We start from the raw sequence: 19774 nt of genomic DNA, 5'->3' as shown, positions 1-19774 counted from the left end.
AAAGAGAAACTGAACTGTTAGTTAATAGGAGGCCCGGATTAAGATCTTCAAGCAGAGAGGCAGATGTTGCCCCTGAACTTTGGGAGGGCAAAAAATTCACCCAGGGGTAGGAGCACGGAGGGAAAGCATCCTGTCCTGGGATGCCAGCCTGTGATCAACCGGCGAGAACACCTTGGGACCTGACTCTGGATGGTGCCTTGAATTTCTTCTAAACCCGGGGACTATCCCAGGTTCTTCAGCGGCATGTGTGTGTGCCCAGTTGCTCAGTTGCATCTGACTCTTTGCAACCCCATGGATTGCAGCCCACCAGGTTTATCCATCCATGGGATTCTCCAGGGTAGAACACCGGGGAGGTGAGTGTAAAAGACCTACTGGGGAGACTTCCCTGGCAGTCCAGTGGTTAAGACTCCACACTTCCAAGGCAGGGGACAGGGGTTCAGTCCCTGGTGGGGAAACTAAGATCCCATATGCCACATGGCATTAAAAAATTTTTTTTGTTAAAGCCCTATTGGAGCCCTAAAAGAGCTGCACTCACAGATCGGTGGGGGGGGGGGCCATTCTCCCACCCCCACCTTGGAGGACCCTGCAAGAAGGAGACCTGAGAAGCAGGACAAGGTCAGGAAGAGTCTGTAGAAGTGACACCCACTCACTGTTGGTGCCCGAGAATGTCCCACTTGCCTCAAGCAATGGCAGTAAGGAGCACCACCAGAAGAGGCCATAAGGAGGACCATCATGATCAAGCACTCATCAGGAAAGGGAAAATAATCAGACATGGAGTCCCAGTAATTTCAACAAAAGGGGCTGCAAGTTACACTCCAACTGCTCACCTGGGCGTCCAAGGCCTCATGGTGTGAAGGGCCACCAGGCCAGATCCACAGAGGGACAGCCTGTCTTCCCCGTCCACATCTGATCTCTCCCACTCTGCTCCCTGAGCCCATCTGTCCCTCAGGCCCCAGAAGAAACATCCTTTTTACCAGTACCCCACCCACCAACAAACTGCACCAATGTGACCCTTCTGTAAAAACCCAAGCTGGTTTAAGATGACCTCCGGGGACTGCCACTAGGTCCCATGAGAGATGGTGAAGCTACAGTGCCTTCCCCAAGCGGCTGGCTTTTCCCAGGCCAGGGACTGGGAAAGGCATCTGCTGCACGGGGTTTTTCATTGCAGAGGATCAGCTCCAAGCAAATCAGCAAAGCACTGTTACTATGGACCATCTGCCAGGACCCGGAAACAGCCCTGTTACATAAAGGGGCTGGTGTAATGAAATTTATTAAACTGGATTCTTCCTTCCTCCACAAAGGAGATGAAGCAATTAAAGTCTCTCTCATGAGAGGTGCTGCAGGGCAGTGAAAGGGCCGTGGGCTCAAGACCCCTGGGTTCTAATCCTGGCCCTGTGTCCATGAGCTGTGGGACCATCTCCCCAGGCTTCTGTTTCCTCATATTTCAAGTAAGGATGAGAATGTCTCTTCCAGCATTAAAATTCCATGACTTCTTACTGTTTTCACCAAAATGGCCAAAAAGTAAGCATACATTGATATGAATTTTGCACTGTAGAGTTTTCTGAAGAAGAGCGATGCCTTCATATTTGCAGACTAAATGAGAACAGTGCTGAGCAGAGCCCCTGGCCCAGGGGCTGGCTAGGGGAAGGTGCGCAGAAGAGAGACCAGAGCTTGGAACCTTCTATCACCAGGCAGGAAAGGCCCAAGGGAGTCACACGCAGTTCTCTGGGAAGCAGTCCTGTCACGCAGCATCTGCGTGTATTGTACAGAATGCCTTCACATCCAGGATCTTACCTGATCCTCCTCGTAAGGCCCTCCAGTTGACAGGGTGACACTGCCGACCCTATTTCACACTGAGCAAAGTAAGGCCAAGTAACTAGGTGGGGTGAGGCCACATCTCTTAACCTCTCTTCCTCACACATAATGGAGAGGGAGCCTTGCTCGGCAAACTTTGTGTAAGGATTAAATAGACGATTTTGCAAAGCCCTGGCAAAACGCCTGGCACACAGTGCATCCTTGGTAAACACGAATAACCATCCCCTACACCCTTCATCTCCTCAGGGAGGTGTGGGAGAAACCCCAAAGCTGCTCATCCGATGATTCAAGATGGAAGGAAATGTGACGCGGTCCCCGGGGCCTGAGACAGCTCCCCAGAGGGCGAGCCAGCGAGCCAGGTGACTCCAGCGCCCGCCTGCTTTGCACTTTCTATTAGTCAGATCACAGGGGAGAGGACCCCCTGAGAATCCGGAGTACCTCAAAATCAGCCACAGAGAAGAGGCCGGAGCAGAAAGCTGCCTGTAAGAGCCACTCCAAGGCAGGGCCTCCCTCCCTTGCTCACGTCTCTCACCCCCTCCCCGAAACCTTCAGCCACTCCTCCCACTGCTCACAGCAAAGCCAGAATAAAGCCACACCTATGTTCTCGAGGGATTCCAGTCCCTGCTGACCCCGTCTGGCCCCATGGTAAGCAAACTGCACCAGCGAGCACTTCCTGCTGCCACGCCTTTGTTTCCAGGATTCCTCCTGCCTGGAACGCCCTCCTCTCCCCTCAGCCTGTTCAACAAGTATTTGCTGAATGGTAGAGTGAGGATGTGAAGGAAGGAGTGTGCGAATGAATGAATGACATGATATTTCTCCCTCGAGGCAGCCAAATTAGGGATCATGCTTCTCATTTAACAGATGAGGAAATTCAGGCCCAGAGAGGCTAAACGACTAGCCCAAGATCACCCGGCCAATGAGCAGCCAAATTAGGACTTGAACCTGGCTCTTCCGGGCTCTTTTGGCTGCATCAGGCTTCCTCCTGAAGTAGAAAGTCACTCTTAGATTAGGAAAAAGCTGATCCAAGATTCCTCAAAGTGGGCCAATTCCATCCTGGCCCACATCCGAGAGCACTTTAAGGCACTGGCTGTCACTATGATTATTGAGCATTCCCGTGAGACAGGCAAGGTCCCCAGAGGAAGGGCAAGCACAGTGCCATCTGTCAAGAACCTAAAAATGATGGTGCAATTACAGCCCGGTCACTTAATGCTCACTTTTAGAGAGCTCCTGGAACAGATCAATCCCCACCAGGAAAGAGGAGGAGGGTTCTCTGAATGGAAACTCAGCCCTCTTGCCAGGGGCCAAGGAGCCCTTCCCAGAAGCATCCTGTGAGCTCGCGGCAGGGTGGGCCCCCACCCCTGCCTCCCCTGGACAGACTGGGCAGCCACGGGCCCAAGGCAGGGTCTGGCAGATGTGCAGTGGCAGAGCTGGCCCCACAAGCCTGGGGCACTAGGCCTCACCGTCAGCCTCAAGGAGCTGAAGCTCTCTGGCCCTGGGCCTCTCCAAGAAGGTGGGAAGAGGGCAGGGCCTCAGGCCAAGTCATCCAGTTCTGGGTGCAAGCCTCCAAAAACAGCATCTCTCCCACATCCAAAGCTCCAGGCGCCCATGCAGCTAACTCTCACGGAGCCCTTTTCTATGCCAGGGGAGAGCTGAGGAGAATAAACCAGACAGGTTTATTTCACCTAACCTGCTCAGACCTGGTGAGGGGAGAGTGAGGACAAATGAGTAAACAAACCATACTGTGGTTTCAGGCATTGAAAACTGCTTGGGTGGAAGATAAAGGCAGGCAGAGAGTAGACTGCGTCTGAGACAGGCGAGGGGGCCACCTGCGGCGTGGTGGGCAGGGAAGGCCCCTGTGAGAGGTGACAGTGGCAGAGGGCGACGGGCGTGTGGCAGCTGCTACACAGGCAGGGCTCAGGGAGACGAGCACGCCCGGCAGAGGGAACTGCTGGAGTCCTGCCCTGGACACGAAAGGCACTTGGGCTCTTCTCAGATGGCCTTCCACTGCCAGGTGCCACCCCCAAACCTGCTCCACAAACACCTGCCCTTCACTGCTTCTCAGGCCCCCTCTCCCCAGCAGCCCACCACCAGCTTTCTCTACAGAAGAGAAAAACCTATTTGTTCCTCTCTGCCCTCCAGCCTGGGGAGTCACTTGGTACTTTTCAAGGGCAGTCACTTTGAAGGGAGGCGGCAAAGGCAAAAGAAATGAGTCTGACCTTTGATATCAAACAGAGCACACTTCCAGTATCTGCTTGGTTAATTAGCTGTGTTACTTTAGACAAGTCACTCAGCCTTTCTGAGCCTCAAGTTCCTCACCTGGACTGCAGAGGAAATGAACCCCACCTCAGAGGGTTCTGGGAAGTATGGATGTGTAACCAGCAGAGCATGGGTACTTAGCATGTACCCAGAACATGATACATGCTTGGCAAGATTGGTTCCCTGCCCTACTCTGGCCCCCTGAGAAATTCTTTTAAGAGAATTTTTTTTGTTCAACCAATTGTGCTAACTTACTGCAATGTGCAAGGCCCTGGGACTGCAGATCTGTTGGGTGTGAGGACTCTGAGATGACCCTTGACAAAGATTCCTGGTACAACGTGATAGGAGAACTGTGAACCAGAGGACAACTGTGCAGGCAGGAGGGGAGCAGAAAGACAATGGATGCCGTCCTTACTGAGGGTGGCAGGGTAGAGACCGTTAAGACCAGACGCTCGAAGAGATCAAGACCAAGGCGGACAGTTAACTCCTGCCCCTTCCCTTCCCACCTCCGGGTCCCTGGTCCAGGGCCTAGGTCTTTGTCCCCTGGTTCTTCCTGTGCGGCGGCCAGCTAGAAAACAAACCAATCTCAGTTCTAACAAGTGAGGAGATATCACGTGTTAACGCACAGTGAGACCTTAGGCATTGTTGCTGTTGTTTAGTCGCTAAGTCATGTCTGACTCTTTTGTGAATCCATGGACTATAGCCCACCAGGCTCCTCTGTGCATGAGATTCCCAGGCAAGAATACTGGAGTGGGTTGCCATTTCCTTCTCCAGGGGATCTTCCCAACCCAGGGATCAAACCCAAGTCTCCTGCATTGCCAGTGGATTCTTTACCAATGAGCCACCAGGGAAGCCAGAGATCTTACGTACCCTACTTCTTTCTCTGGGCCTGGGAGTGACCTCTGGGGTGCTTTCAGCTCTGACCTTGCTAGTTCTAACTCTGGATGCTGGCTTTATCAGCTCACCCGACGGCTATCTGTCTGCCCACTGCTGCCATCTGGTGGCCTCGTGGGACCAGCTGAACTTGGCTCTGGCCAGGCCCTCTGCAAGGCCCTTATAGAAAGGCACATACTTCAAAGGGTAAATTTTGCTTCTGCTGCAGCTGGACAGACACTGCACTCCTCTAGACCACGGATCAATGGGTATTCACTGCCAAACACAAAAGCCAAAAACAATGCCAAGACTTCAGCTCTCTAGCAGAGATGACACAGCTGCAGCTGAGAGCTTGACTTCCTTGCCCAAAGAAAGGAAGTAACCTGCCCAAGGTCACACAGCTGCCGGCTCCCAGACCCATGCCCATTTCTGCACTGGTATTTTGTTCTATTTCTTTTTTATGTGGGGGGTGGGGTGTTCTTTTTTGTTTGGGTGGTTTTTTTTGTTTTTTTTGGTTTTTTTTTGGCCATGCTGCTCAGCATGTGGGATCTTAGTTTCCAAGCCAGGGATCGAGCTCAAGCCCCCCAATCGGAAGCATGGAGTTTTAATCACTGGACCACCAGGGGAGTCCTACCAGAGCACAATTCTACTTTACCACAATGCTTAGGGCTAGTGGGCACCCTGGAAACCAAAAGTAAAGTCAACCCAGGGTCAAGGAAATAAAATCTTTGGAAGGTGGCAAATAAAGTGTCAGGATTCCTTGCAAACCTCAAGAAATGGCAAGAGAGGACATGTGAACATGTGAGTACTGCTTGCAGAAGTCCACTGGAAATAACAAACTGGAGACGGTCAGGTGCCTCCTGCCCTTGGAGGACATCATTCACGAGGATGTCTGCAGGTCTTCAGGAAACCAGCCCCTGAGCACTACCACAGCCCGGATCCTAGGCTAGGCAGACCACGGGAGGGTGACAGAGACCGAGGAAGACACATGGGTAGCATCACGTGTTTGCATGGGTTTCCCCCACCAGATGCTGCCCCTTGGGGTCTTGTTCTATCTTTTCTTCTGTACCTCCAGGCCTCTTGGCACCTGGCCAGAAGAGCTGGGTGAATGTGTACACAAGCAGATCCCTCGGATTCCTGCACAATTAGAAGAAATGGTCCACCTTCTGCACGTGCAACTGATCACATTCTTAGCTCTGTCTATAGCCTTCTTCTAAACTCTATAATAAAGACCCAGAAAAAAAAAAAAAAAAAAACCTACGTGACTTAAAGTAGGTCCCTTGCCTTTTCTGGCCTCTATTATCTCACATATGCATAACTGAGTTCTGCTGGATGGTCTTCAAAGTCCTCTTCAATCTAAAATTCTAGAATCTGAAATCAAATTGAGGCAAATCAAGGCCACTCTTCACCTGCAGAGCAGATAGGGCAAGTAGTCAAACAATGCTTCCCTCTAGTGGTGTAACACTGTCATTACACCCTCTGGTCTCGGCCCTATCGCTCAACCCGATTCAGTCTCATCCCCAAGTCTGAACGGGAGAGATCTTACAGCTAGCCAGCTAAATCCAGGTACAGAGGAATGAAAGAGAAAGAAAGGACCCAGGCTCAAGGAATCAGCTGGTTAAGCTCTCAGCTGAATCAGCTCTCAGCTGGTTCCATGACAGTGAAGAAATTCTCCACTTTTAGGAATGAGTGTATCTGGAGCTCAAAGGACTGTTTGTGACCTCCAATTCCCTTCTTCAGATGAGGAAACCAAGGCTCAGGGATGTGCAGAAAGGTCACAAAGTTTCCTCAGGCTACAAAGCTGACTCATGACTGAGCCAAAAATAGACCTGTGCTTTCCTGCCTCCTTCTACAGTCTCCTGCCTCTTTTCCATGCGACCTCCCAAACGAGGCCCATGGAAGTGATGTCAAGGGCATATACACACAAGAATACACCAGCAAAGGGGCCAGTTCCCTGCACTGAGGGACAAGAAAGTTTATTCACTGACATTTATGGGGGATATAATCAGGCTGAAAATTACATATTCAGCATAGAAAATACAAAAGAAAATTCACCCATACAAACATTCTTTTTGAAAAAAAAAAAAATAGAAGTTGTAGTACAGTAACCTTGCAATCTACCCTTTTTACTTACCATATCATGAGCATATTCTTCTGTTATTAAATATCCTTCTGCTGCTACTGCTGCTAAGTCGCTTCAGTCGTGTCCGACTCTGTGCGACCCCATAGACGGCAGACCACCAGGCTCCCCCGTCCCTGGGATTCTCAGGCAAGAACACTGGAGTGGGTTGCCATTTCCTTCTCCAATGCATGAAAGTGAAAAGTGAAAGTGAAGTTGCTCAGTCGTGTCCGACTCTTAGCGACCCCATGGACTGCAGCCTCCCAGGCTCCTCTGTCCATGGGATTTTCCAGGCAAGAGTACTGGAGTGGGGTGCCATTGCCTTCTCCAAATATCCTTCTAAAACATTCTATATAGTGGGTATATATTCCAACATATGTTTGTACCATAATTTATTTAACCAAACCCCCTACAATTTCATTTGTTTCCAGGCATTTGTTTTTGTCATTATAAATCAGGCTGCAATGAATGGCATTACACTTAATCTTCCAATGTATCCATGATAATTTCCTTAGGTCAGTTTTATTTTTTTTAATATATGGAATTTCAGAGCTGGGATGGCCTTTGGATATCCTGTCCATAACCTGCTATTGCTCAGATGGGAAGAAGGGGACCAGATAGTTCTGTGTCTTACCAGAGGACAAAGAGAAAGCAACAGAACCAAGTCCCAAACCCTCTACACATTAAAATGAGACCTTCCCAAAGGATTTCACACCCTTCTGTGACCACACTGACCTCCCTTTCCCCTGAAACCCTAGAACCTTCAGTGTCTGGGCCACTCCTCTGGCTCTTTGCCATATTTTATAATTTTTCTACTAAATATTTCAACTATAAAATTCCTGAAGGTAGTTCCAAATTTTATGTTTCCTTGTAGTCTATAGCATAGTCTAATTTCATCTAGGTAAGCATTCCATTTGGAGAGGGGAATGGCAACCCACTCCAATGTTCTTGCCTGGAGAATTCAATGGACAGAGGAGCCTGGTGGGCTACAGTTCATGAGGTTGCAAAGGGTCGGACACGACTGAGTGACTAACATACAAGCATTCCACTAACACCTGCTGAAGGATTAAGGATAACTAGGAATTTTCTTCCTTGCTGCTTGCCAGAGTCATGGGCAAACATTGGGAAAAGATGCTTCTTTGAAGAGTAAAAGAAATTTGGTTCATGGGTTAGAGCATTCTGAGATATGTGCTTCCTGGAGTCAGAGTAGCAGGTTTGGGGACAAAAGACCAGGTTCAAGTTTTAACTATGTCCAACTACGTGACCAGGGCAGTACAGTTAACTGAGTAGGGACCTGTCTGGAAAGCACGGATAATAACACCCATCTTCACACCTTCCTATGAGAAAATGGAGGTGAAAGCATTTGACAGTGATAAAAGTGGTTGGCGAGAGCTAGGACCACCGTTATCTTATTATAAGGTAATAATATGCTATAGGAGTTATGGGAAAGGAGTTGCTTCTCTGAGTCCTGGGATGGCCTCCAGACCTGTGCTCCCGGAGCACCAGTTCCCAGTTTCTACTCCACGTGCAAATCCATTAAAGGAACCTCTGGCTACACATTTCAGGTAAGAACTGGTGTTTTCTTGAGGCTGAACTTCATCTACAGAAGGAACTATTATTCCTGGTTTAGGTCGCTGGGTGTGTGTAGTTAAATCACGTACATTTCCTCCTCATCTCTGCAGAGAAAGTGACAAGGTGTAAAGAGCACTAGACCCAGGCCATGAGGCCCCAGTTCCGCTTTTCCTCCTACCCTCACTCCCTGTGCTTCCAACTCTTCAGGCTTCAGTTTTGCCATCTAGAGTCTGGAGAAGGAAATGGCAACTCACTCCAGCGTTCTTGCCTGGAGAATCCCATGGACGGAGAAGCCTGGTAGGCTGCAGTCCATGGGGTCGCAGAGTCCGACACGACTGAAGCGACTTGGCAGCAGGCAAGCTGAGAGAGTCAGAGCAGATGAGAGCTAAGTTCTCATCCATTCCTGACATGCTAAGGATTCTAGGATAAAAAACTGTGGTTTAAACAAGAAGCAAAAACTATCCACTTCAAAGAGTCCTTTGTCAGTTTGACTTTCAACGTTTGGGTTTTCAAAGTTCTAAAGCACAAACATCAAGAATTCCAACACCCCTGCTTTATACAGAGCCCATAAGGTCAGAACCTCCTGAGCTCGGTTGGGGTTTCATGATATCAGGTCCCAAAGAAGACAGAGTAATATACACTATCACCCTATTCTGGAGGGATCCTGGCCCCCAAACAGAAAAATCAGCTTTAAGTATACTTATAAACTCAGTTTAGTGTGAATCAATGACTGTGCTTGGATTTCACTAATGCTTAGACATCAAATGCAATAAAACATTTCTCTATCTGTGACTCTTGAAGAAAGGAGAATGGCTAAGATCTGGTCCCTTCCGCACGTGCCATGCAGTTCCCCACTTTGAAGAAATGAAAGAATAAAAAATATCTCAACTAAAAGGATATAACCAAGAACCAGGAAGATAAGGGAGGAGGGGAAAAAATTACTGAAAAGTAGAATTGAATTTCCAGCCTCGATGCTGCCATAAATGCACTTTCTTGCCTCTCTGTTTCAGTTTTCTCATTTCCCAAGTGAGGAAGTTTCTCTTTCCATTTCTGATTCTTGAAAAGATAAGACTTCAGGACCTTTTAAGGTGACATTGAAGAGAGTGAAGAATGTCAAGAACTCTGTGTTGGGGCTCACTTTTTCAGTCCATAGCCTGCGTGAGACCACAAGGCTGTTTTGGGATACTGCATGGCCCAGGGAACACTTCCAGCATCCCCAAGGCAACTGGGCTCTAAACATTCTGACCAACCCTTTATTAAGGTTTAGATCTCATGTAAATCATTCTCCATGAAATTCTAATAAATCACCAGCAACCAGCACTTAGCATCTTTAAGCACTGATCTTTCTGCACTCACCAGGAGAGTCCTGAGTCAACCTGTTACCGATCCAGAGACATTCAGATCCAGCCCCACAGAGACCTCTGCCGGAAAGAGAAGATACGGGGCATTTGACCTCCTGATCGCTCCAGTTTCAAAGGACAGAGGAAGCTAAGGTATACTGAACCGACATAAGCCCAGTCCTTTGCTGGATGCTGGAAGCTTTGATACACCATCTTATTTAATCCTCATCCAAGGTCAGCAAAATTTCCCTGCTTTCCTAATGAGGAAATAAGCTCAGAGAAATTAGGCTTATTCATTTGTCCAGCATGGACTGAGTACCTACCCCAGATGTGCCAAGTACTTTGCTAAGCACAGCGGACACAGTGCTGAGCAAAACAAATGTGGCTCCTGTCCAGATGGAGTTTAAAATCTAGTGGGATGGAAATGAGTTAAAGAATCCTATAGAAAATAGCACAAAAGAGAGGTTGTAGTGCTTGAGAAGAGATAAAAGGGAAAAGTGATGAGTCAGGGATGTCAAGGGAAGGCCTCCCTGAGGACGTGATGATTAAGTTGACATCCAGGGGGTGGGGGAAATGGATTTAACTAAGTCAAAATGAAGAAGGAGAGCAGGGATAAGTGTGACAAATAGAAGGAACATCAGTAGCAAAAGCACTATGATGGGAAATACAGGATGCATTCCAGGTACCCAGGCCAGAGGAGAGGTCAGCTAGAGATCAAGGGTTTGCATAGTCAGAAACAGGGCTGGAAAGGCAGGCAGAGCGCAGACCGTGCAGGGCCTGGTAGCCACTAAGGACTTGTCTTTATCCTAAGAGCAATGGGAAGACACTGGAACTTGACACATGGGCTTGAAAAGATCTTCCAACTGAGAGATGGGGAACAGAGTGGGTGAGAGGGACTGCATGAATGTGGGAAGATGAGGTCACCAGCAGGAGCCGCTGTGGGACCCCACAAGAGGTGACAAGGCCTGAACTATGGGGGTGGGGGGTTGGTGACGGGGAGAGGTGGAGCTGCCACCACACAGTCAGAAGCTGGCAGAGCTGAGAGTCACAGCTCGGCCTGTCTGACTCCAAAGCCAGGCTTCTCTCTACCTCACCATTTGTTCATTCATTCAGCAGTTAGTTACTTATCTTTTCCCACGTGCCCAGGCCTGCGCCAGGTGCTGGGGATGCAGCTGTGAACAAACACTGCTCTCATGGAATTTATAGCCTAGATGTTAAACAAGTAAGAATGCAAATGAGACTCCCCTGCTGGTCCAATGGTTAAGAATCTGCCTGCCAATGCAGGGGACACGGGTTCAATCCTTGGTCCAGGGAGATCCCATATGCCACAGGGCAACTAAGCCCATGCGCCATGACTACTGAGCCTGCGCTCTAGAGCCTGGGAGCCACAAGAGAAGCTACTACAACGAGACTCCACGCACCGAAACTAGAGAGTAGCCCCCGCTCACCACAACTAGAGAAAACCCACACACAGCAGTGAAGACCCAGCACAGCCAAATGATAATACTTTTTTAAAAAGAATGCAAATGGATGTATACAGTTACAAATTGGGGTGAAGGAAGAAGAGTGTGATCAGAGATTTTTAACAGGGAAACCTACCTGTAAGGCCATGACAATCCTATATTGATTATATCAGAGAGCTACATGCCTGCTGCATGTAAGTGAAAACCCTCAGAAAACTGCCTGTCAGAGCTGGAGCTCAAGCAAGGCATCCGTAGCCAGTTCATGAGCCCTGTCTCCAGCGTTGCACAGACTCTGCTGAAATAGAAGCCTTTCTAAAAGCACGTGCTAATTCCTTAATATTATACTCACACACCCTAACCACAGCCACCCCCACTTAGGTATATGCAGCATTTTACAATTAGTTAGGATCATTCATGGGCTGCTCTGGTAGCTCAGCTGGTAAAGAATCCATCTGCAATGCAGGAGACCCTGCTTTGATTCCTGGGTCGGGAAGATCCCCTGAAGAAGGATTAGGCTACCCACTCCAGCATTCTTGGGCTTCCCTGGTGACTCAGACTAAAGAATCTGCCTGCAACGTGGGAGACCTGGGTTCGATCCCTGGTTTGTAAAGATCCCCTGGAGGAGAGCATGGCAACCTACTCTAGTATTCTTGCCTGGAGAATTACTTGGACAGAGGAGCCTGGCAGGCTACTGCCCATGGGGTTGCAAAGAGTTGGACACAACTGAGCCGCTAAGCACAGCACACAGAGCAGCACCATTCAACAGATACACCCATTTGAACCCTACACAGCTGCTTACAGAAGGGAGGTAGGTTTTAACATCCTGACTTGAGAAATGAGGAAACTGAGCCTAGACAGGTGAAGTGACTTCATTAAGGTCACCAACTAAGAAGGCACCCAGAGCTGCCATCCAGTCCTCACAGGAAGCACTTCAGGCCAGGAAATCATGAATCTCAGAGGAGACAGCTGCAGGTCACCGAGCCCGGATAAAGTCACCCAGGAGTCCCATGAAGTTCCCGAGAACAATGATCAGGGACATTAAGCAGCTTGGGAAAGGTTTCTAGAATGCAGCTCCACCAGCCTGAGACACAGGTACCTTGCCAACTTTCCCAGATTAGAACAGGTTCTCCTGGACTCTTTCCAAGTGCTTCTGACTAACGGAGAAAAGTATTTTTCCATCGCAAGCACTGCAGGCAGGCACCAGACTCCTGATGGGGGAGGGCAGAGACTGCATCCCAGAGTACCATATGCATGAACTAAAAGTTGTCCTGGTACCGTGTGACCTGCCCTCGCTCAGCACCTTCCGCTGGGGGTGGCCGTCTTGGGCAGCGTTCCTTGACGGTGGCACCACCAACACCTGGGGCTGGGTGTCTGTGTTGTGGGGCTGCCTCTGCGTTGTAGGACATTTAGCAGCATCCCTGGCCTGTACCAAGTAGAGGCCAGTAGCACCCCAATCCCAGACGTGATAACCAGACACATTCTGAAACCTTGCAAACATCCCCCAAGGTACAAAGTGGCCTGTGGCTGGGAGTCACTGGTGTAGGGACTATCACACCAGTAAGTACTCACACCAGTAAGGAGAGAGCACTGTGTACTTCCCCGCTCTCATCCTAACCCAATCCAGCCCGCCTTACTGGGCAGATCCATGGTCACGGCCCATAAGCTGTTTTTAATCAATATCACACCCTAATGCCTCACAGAATGAGACAGGAGGCAGCTTTCTGTGCTGCTGTGGCTGCAGGTAGGTCCCAGGAACCATTCTCCTCTGGAGCTTGTGAAAACAACTCGAATCAAATAACTCCTTGTTCCAATAATGAGTTGCTTCTGATCCTGTAAGCAAATCTTGTTCCCGTTAACATGAGCAGCTGGGTCTGATTAAACTGGAGGCCCTGGCTGTTTCTTTTCAATGACACCGTGCCAGGGCAAAGGGGTCCACGGCTGCTGGGGAGGAGGATAAAACTGGTGAATCAAACAGCAGGGGACTCTCATCCACCCAAAACTCAGTGCGGCAACCAGGCCACTCCAACAGCCCAGCTTCCAACCACTCTGCACTCGGGAGAAAGGGGAAAGGGACAAAGCGCACAAACAAGAGATCCGAATCAACAAGTTAATTAAACAGCTGAAACTTTACCCAAAGACCATGCTTTCAAGGGGAGGTAGAAACCTGAAGCTGAGCCCCACAGAGAAGCTGGGATGACTCAGGCAGTGTCAGGGACATGGGTTCCAACCTCCCACCCCGAGGGCCGTGCTGTTGGCCCAGACGTGGAGATCAGAATGAGTTCCAACGGTGCAAAGCCAGAATCTAAGCAGCAACATCTCTATGCCTTTCTTTAGTCAGCTGCCTAACCAGCTAACAGGCTTACTGACAGACTCAACTAAACCCACTACCGCTTGGTAGTAAGTGTATCCTGCTGCACTGCAATCCTTTGGAGACTGACTAAGCATGAAACGCCTACCTGTTAACACCCAGTGACTCACACGACTGCTAGTGTCTGTGCCCCTCTGCACGGTGACTTGGCTCCACTGATGCACTGAAATCGGACGCCAGCCTGTCTCCCCCACTGACAGTGGGCCCCTTGAGGGCAGGACTAGGACCAAGCACAAGGAATGGTACATAAACGGATCCTCACCATCTGTATGGTGGGCGGATGGGTAAAACCTTCTGTCTCTGTACTCTTAAGCCTGTCCACACATGGCAGGGACAGGGCATACATGCGTGCCAAGTGACCAGTCATGAACAACTCTTTTTCAACCCCATAAACTATAGCCCACTGGGCTCCTTTGTCCATGGGGTTCTCCAGGCAAGAATACTGGAGTGAGTAGCCATTGCCTTCTCCAAGGGATCTCCCGACCCAGGGATTGAACTTGTGTGTCTTATGTCTCCTGCATTGGCAGGCGGGTTCTTTACCACTAGTGCCACCTGGGAAGCCCCGACAGAGCATGGCCCGTCTCCTCCGTTTCTTCAAGCTTAGCCCACTGCTCAAAAGGTTCCCAATAAACAATAACCAAATTCAAAGAGACAAACTGAAGCCTTCTGATCATGGACCTCTTAAGAGGTCAGAAATCCTCACAGTCTACCCTGCCTCATTTGAGTATGTTTAGTCTCTTTTAACTAGCAGGTTTAATGCAGCCAATGAATACTTTCTTTGGGAGGTGGTGGAGATACAGATGTGAGCCAAGACTAATATGGGGCTTCCTCTCACAGAACTCACTATCATGAGGAGAAGAGAAACAGTTAACAATTATATAAATAAGTAGCTACTATGCTCAGAGAGTCTCTTTAAGATAAATTTCTGTAGATGGTCCCAATCTTTAAGCAGTCTGAACTACTGTGAGGAAAGTCATGATTTGCCTCCAAATGAATGACACCATTAGAGCACCCTCTGAAAAAGTAAATGCAGAAAGTTTAAATACACCTTGGTTATACAGGCCTCTGTTTCAAAGCAATCTTTAAAAAAAATTTAAGAACCAATTAAAAGCATCATGGATGTAAATACTCCTAAGCCTATGTTTGTGTGTTCAAACATGTAGTGTGTGTTAACCAAGGATAACTGAAGCGGACTTGAAAACCTACAGAAGTCAGAAGGCATTGGAATAAGTCATGAGGTATTTGGGGGTCTACAGATCGGCATGTTGCTAACAAGCAGGCCAAGAGCAGGCAAGGGGACTCCTGAGAACCCCTGAAGTTCAGAAGGCCTTGACACGATAATGGATCTTAAGAATCACAACCTGCCGGCCTGGGAAACTCTGTGTCAGTCAGCAAGAGCTGTAGGAAGGTTGGGAAGAAGGACAGCCATGAAAAAACAAACCCTGAGAACACTGTCAGGAATATGAAGACTAGGAAAGAAGAAATGCCCTAAGAGAGAGATGAGAAACAATTGAGATGAATCAAGAAAAGATAAAGATGCCAAAACCTGGATGGCCTGGCCTGGTAAAGTGAGGTCTGAGGGAACACGTGAGATATTCGAATCAATGTACACAGTTTGTTAGGGTTAATAAAAATTCAAACCAAAATACCATGCCAGCTATGACTCAAAATAATGCTCTGCCTCAATCTTGAACATTTAACTTAAGTTTCTGATGCCTTGAATTTAGACTCAGGTGGAAATGCAAATAGAGTCACTCCTTTAGCTATGACAAGGCAAAGACCCTCCCAACAACCTGGACAAATTTCTGGGTGGTGCCTGTTGCCTCTCGAAACCTCATGGACCCTTAGAACCACAAGGAGTTAACCTAAACCAGCCTCACATTTTTGGGTACAAATCTATGATCCAGAGAAGTAAAGCCACACATCTGACTGACTGCAGAACTATTAATAGATCTCAGGTCCTCCCCTTCCCAGTCCTTCAAGCTTTTCATCAGTGAAAACCAACCTACCTAATCCCGAGCATTCATAGCTATTTAGACAGCTGTCCCCCAGCTGCTCTTTCCAACCACAAATTCCCTGCCACTCTCTCACCTGTCTGAGCAACCAGGTGTGTCCACCCACTCCAGACAGCAGCGATCTTTTCATTCTGGAAACAACGTGCTTCTATTCTCTGGGGCAGAAGGAGGAAAGCAGCCTGGGAAGCCAGTTGCCCGTGTTTGTTGCTTCCCCAAACATACAGCTCTCCTGCATCTTTAAACAAACAGAAGGGAAACAAAAGAGGTGAAGAAACATTAGCCCAAAATGATGGAAAATAACCCGAGTCTGGGGGAAAAAAGTGGTTCAAAGAAGTTGTATTATTCTTACCCTACAATATTGAATAGAGCAAAGCAAGATACCAAATTCAGGTATAGCATAATACATAAGTTTTTTTTTAATTCTATAAATAGGAAAAAAGGCCAAATGTTTTTAACAGTTTGTCAAGAACAGGAAAAGTGCGTTTATTTTTTCATTAATTCATTCAACAAATATTTATTCAACATCCACCTTGTGCAAGACATATGGTTCTCCGTTTTCTACATTTTTTAAATAAATGCTTACCTTTTGTTAGAAAAAATATATATTAGCTTTTCAAAATAACAGGTTAAAAGGCAAATTATTTAAAGTTTAAACTTTATAAATATCTGATGATTTCACCACATGCCCTGTTCAGCAGAAAATATAAAGTTATCGTATCACATTCACATAGCACTTAAGCTCATTTGAACCTCACAATAATCCTGAGATATAAGCAGGAATGAGACTGACTGACATTGCGATTTAACAGAAAGAGAGCAAATTCAGAGTCAAGTGACTCTGGCTTCTATTCTTGGATCTGCTAACTAGTTATTGACCTTGGACAAACCACTTCCTCTCCAAACCTTAGTTTCACCAGCTGAAGACCGGAGGGGAAAGCTGATGGTAGAGAAGGACACTGTAACTGATGTAAGGAGAGACTGGCGGGCGACTGTGGCAAACCAGAGGGCACATGGCTGTCGAGAAGGCATTCAAGTTCAACAAATCTTTAACTGGAAGTCAAACAAAAGGGGGCATGGGCTACAGTCTGACTTATGAATCTACCGTCTGTGACTCCTTGGATGATCTCTCAGTGCTTCCCCAACCCTCACATGTAACACAGCACAGGACAGCACACGGTGCCCACAGGCGGCTAAGGCACCAGTCACTTGACTCTGAAATTGCTCTTTCTACTAAATCACAATGTCAGTCAGTCTTATTCCTGCTTATATCACAGGATTATTGTGAGGTTCAAATGAGACGTTTTGAAGATAAAAAAAAAAAAAAGCACAATGTATTGTGAAAACTTAGTGCAAAAACAAAGAGTATGGCTCCTTAAGAATTTTCATATTGATTACACGTTGCAATAATATTTTGGATATACTGGGTAAAGCAAAATAAATTATTAAAATTAATTCGCCTGTTTCTTTTTACTTTTTGCAATGCAGCTCACATTATATTTCTCCTAGACAGCACTCTTCTGGAAGATAAATTAACCAAGGCTCGGAGACATTAAGTGACTTTCAAGATTGCAAGGCTTATTAAGGATCAAGCAGGACCAGAAGCCGGATTTTCCACTTCCACTGCATCCTGTGACCTCCCAATAAAGGTTTATAGCATCGCTTGCCCTGGAGCAGCTTGGTCTATTCTCAAAAACCAATCAGAAGCCAAACAGTATCATTAAAGGATATGAGGCCAAGACTTGGGGTTTAAGTCCCAGATCTGCTACTGGATGACTCTTTGACACTGGGCACATCACGTCACATTCTGGGTCTCTGTTTCATGGTCTAAAATGTGTGCTCAGTCCCTCAGTCGTGTCTGACTCTTTGCAACCCCATGGAGGGTAGCCCACCAGGCTCCTCTGCCTACAGAATTTTCCAGGCAAGAACACTGGGGTGGGTTGCCATTTCCTTCTCCAGGGCATTTTCCCAACCCAGGGATCGAACCTGTGTCTCTTACATCTCCTGCACTGGCAGGGGGGTTCTTTACCACTGGGGCCCCCGGGGAAGCCCAAGTCTAAAATGAGGGACCATAAATCAGTGGAGTCTTTGTGTCACCCAGGTGACCTTGCAGCACTGACATACCGCAGTTCTATACGGCAAATTTGGTTTATTTCATGCCTAGAGAGAAGGCAACCTCCCTGGACCTCACCAGGGTGTGTTAAGTATGAGGATTCCTTACAAGAGGGAAGTGGAGCCCCTCGGCAAAGTCTCCACCCATGAAAGGGACTGCTGAGCTACCAAGGTGCCACTGACAATGAGCCTGTGTCTGTTATAAGCCTTCATTTATCTTAGTAAGTCTAAACCATCTTTTGCAAAGACAAACTGTCTTCCACATGCAGATCATTACACTGTGCATCAGCAGGCAAAATTAAATTCTGCTGCAATGCCAAACAGTTACATAAGCTACAACTCCAGATCGGTCTAGAGAGCACCGAACAAAACGCGGTGTGTCACAGCTTGAACTGGACTGGGAAAGAGGGATATTAATCTTGACCCTTTTAAGTCACTTTCAAAATATCCAGAACCAATTTACCTTGTGCATATACTCTAAAAATCACTAAATTGCACACTTTAAAGGAGTGAATTTCATATATGAAGCACATCTCAATAAAAAATTCAACATCTGTGTTTTTAAAACACCATAACAAAAGTACCCGCATATGAAATAATAGTTTTAGTAATATAAAATTTTTGAAGAAATTGATATTAATGAGCAATTAGAAGAACCTCTAGGTTTACATAATACTAGCCATTTCAAGTTAGACTAAAAGTTGAAACCTATTACTCTATTCTTATTCTTGGAAAAGAATGCCTTCTCCCAGAGCTAGTGAGGACTACAAGGGATGAACTAGTCACTTCTCGTCCCCTCTATAAAAGGGGAGGTGAGGGACCACATGCCCAGGAGAGTCCTTAGAGCTGGCATTCATTTCAGCTCACTCTTTTTAGCATATGTACAAATCTACCTAATATGAACCAGAGGCTAAAAGCAGGTATTTCCTTCATTAGTTAGTTGCTTTTAATTCATTAAATATCAAATTATCTATAATTCAGAATTTATAAAGTGTTTAAACTCTCACATTACAGCTCTTGTGTTCTCCTCAAATCTGATGTTGAAGAATGCAAGCCCCCATTAATTTACAGATACAGTGTACACATCTTTAATTTCCACATAAAACATTGAAAATACAGTGTATGAAAGTCATTTCCCTTTGCTTAAAAAATGAAATGCATTCAACTCTGGGCAAGAGAGCTTACCAACATAAATTTCTCATAGCTATAGTCTCCAGTCTACCTGCAGGAGTCAGGGCAATCTAGGCTTTGAAAAAGATAAACTTTGAGAGAGATAACTTTCACTTTCAAGAAAATGCTGGGGCTTCCCTGGTGGCTCAGTGGTAAAGAATCCACCTGCCAATCCAGGAGACATGGGTTCAATCCCTGATCTGGGAAGATCCACGTCACAGAGCAACTAAGCCCACAACTACTGAGCCTGTGCTCTAGAGCCCGGGAGTCGCAACTACTGAGCTCACGTGCCACCACTACCAGGGGTGGTAAACGACTAGGGTGAAGCCCACGCACCCTGGAGCGTGTGCTCTGCAACAAGAGAAGCCATCACAGTGAGAAGCCCCCGGACCACAACTAGAGAGGCGCTCCCACTTGCTGCCACTAGAGAAAAGCCTGTGCAGCTACAAAGAGCCAACGCAACCCAAAAAAAATGCTGCACTGTCAGCAGTTTATACTGTATGGACTGAGTGTGTCAAATAGATGGATGGATGGATACATAGCCAAGGCAGAGAGATATACATAGTGTGTGAGAGAAAAAAGACTAGATAGAGAGTGAAAGTGAAAGTCACTCAGTCGTGTCCAACTCTTTGCAACTATACAGTCCATGGAATTCTCCAGGCCAGAATACTGGA

The 19774-nt window shown here is 47.3% G+C and overlaps 1 protein-coding gene across 1 annotated transcript in view; it reads right to left on the bottom strand.

Moving 5' to 3' along the window:
- The window catches only part of SERGEF (secretion regulating guanine nucleotide exchange factor), a 249901-nt gene that overhangs the window by 204753 nt on the left and 25374 nt on the right, over positions 1-19774 (bottom strand). Inside the window, exon 8 of the mRNA XM_010830521.1 lies at positions 15898-16056. Coding sequence (XP_010828823.1) covers positions 15898-16056 — 159 coding nt within the window. The remainder of the gene's footprint in view (positions 1-15897; positions 16057-19774) is intronic.

The sequence above is a fragment of the Bison bison genome, unplaced genomic scaffold (genome assembly GCF_000754665.1).
Source record: "Bison bison bison isolate TAMUID 2011002044 unplaced genomic scaffold, Bison_UMD1.0 scf7180017864518, whole genome shotgun sequence".
Classification (NCBI taxonomy): domain Eukaryota; kingdom Metazoa; phylum Chordata; class Mammalia; order Artiodactyla; family Bovidae; genus Bison; species Bison bison.
This window is presented reverse-complemented; position numbering and strand designations above follow the sequence as displayed.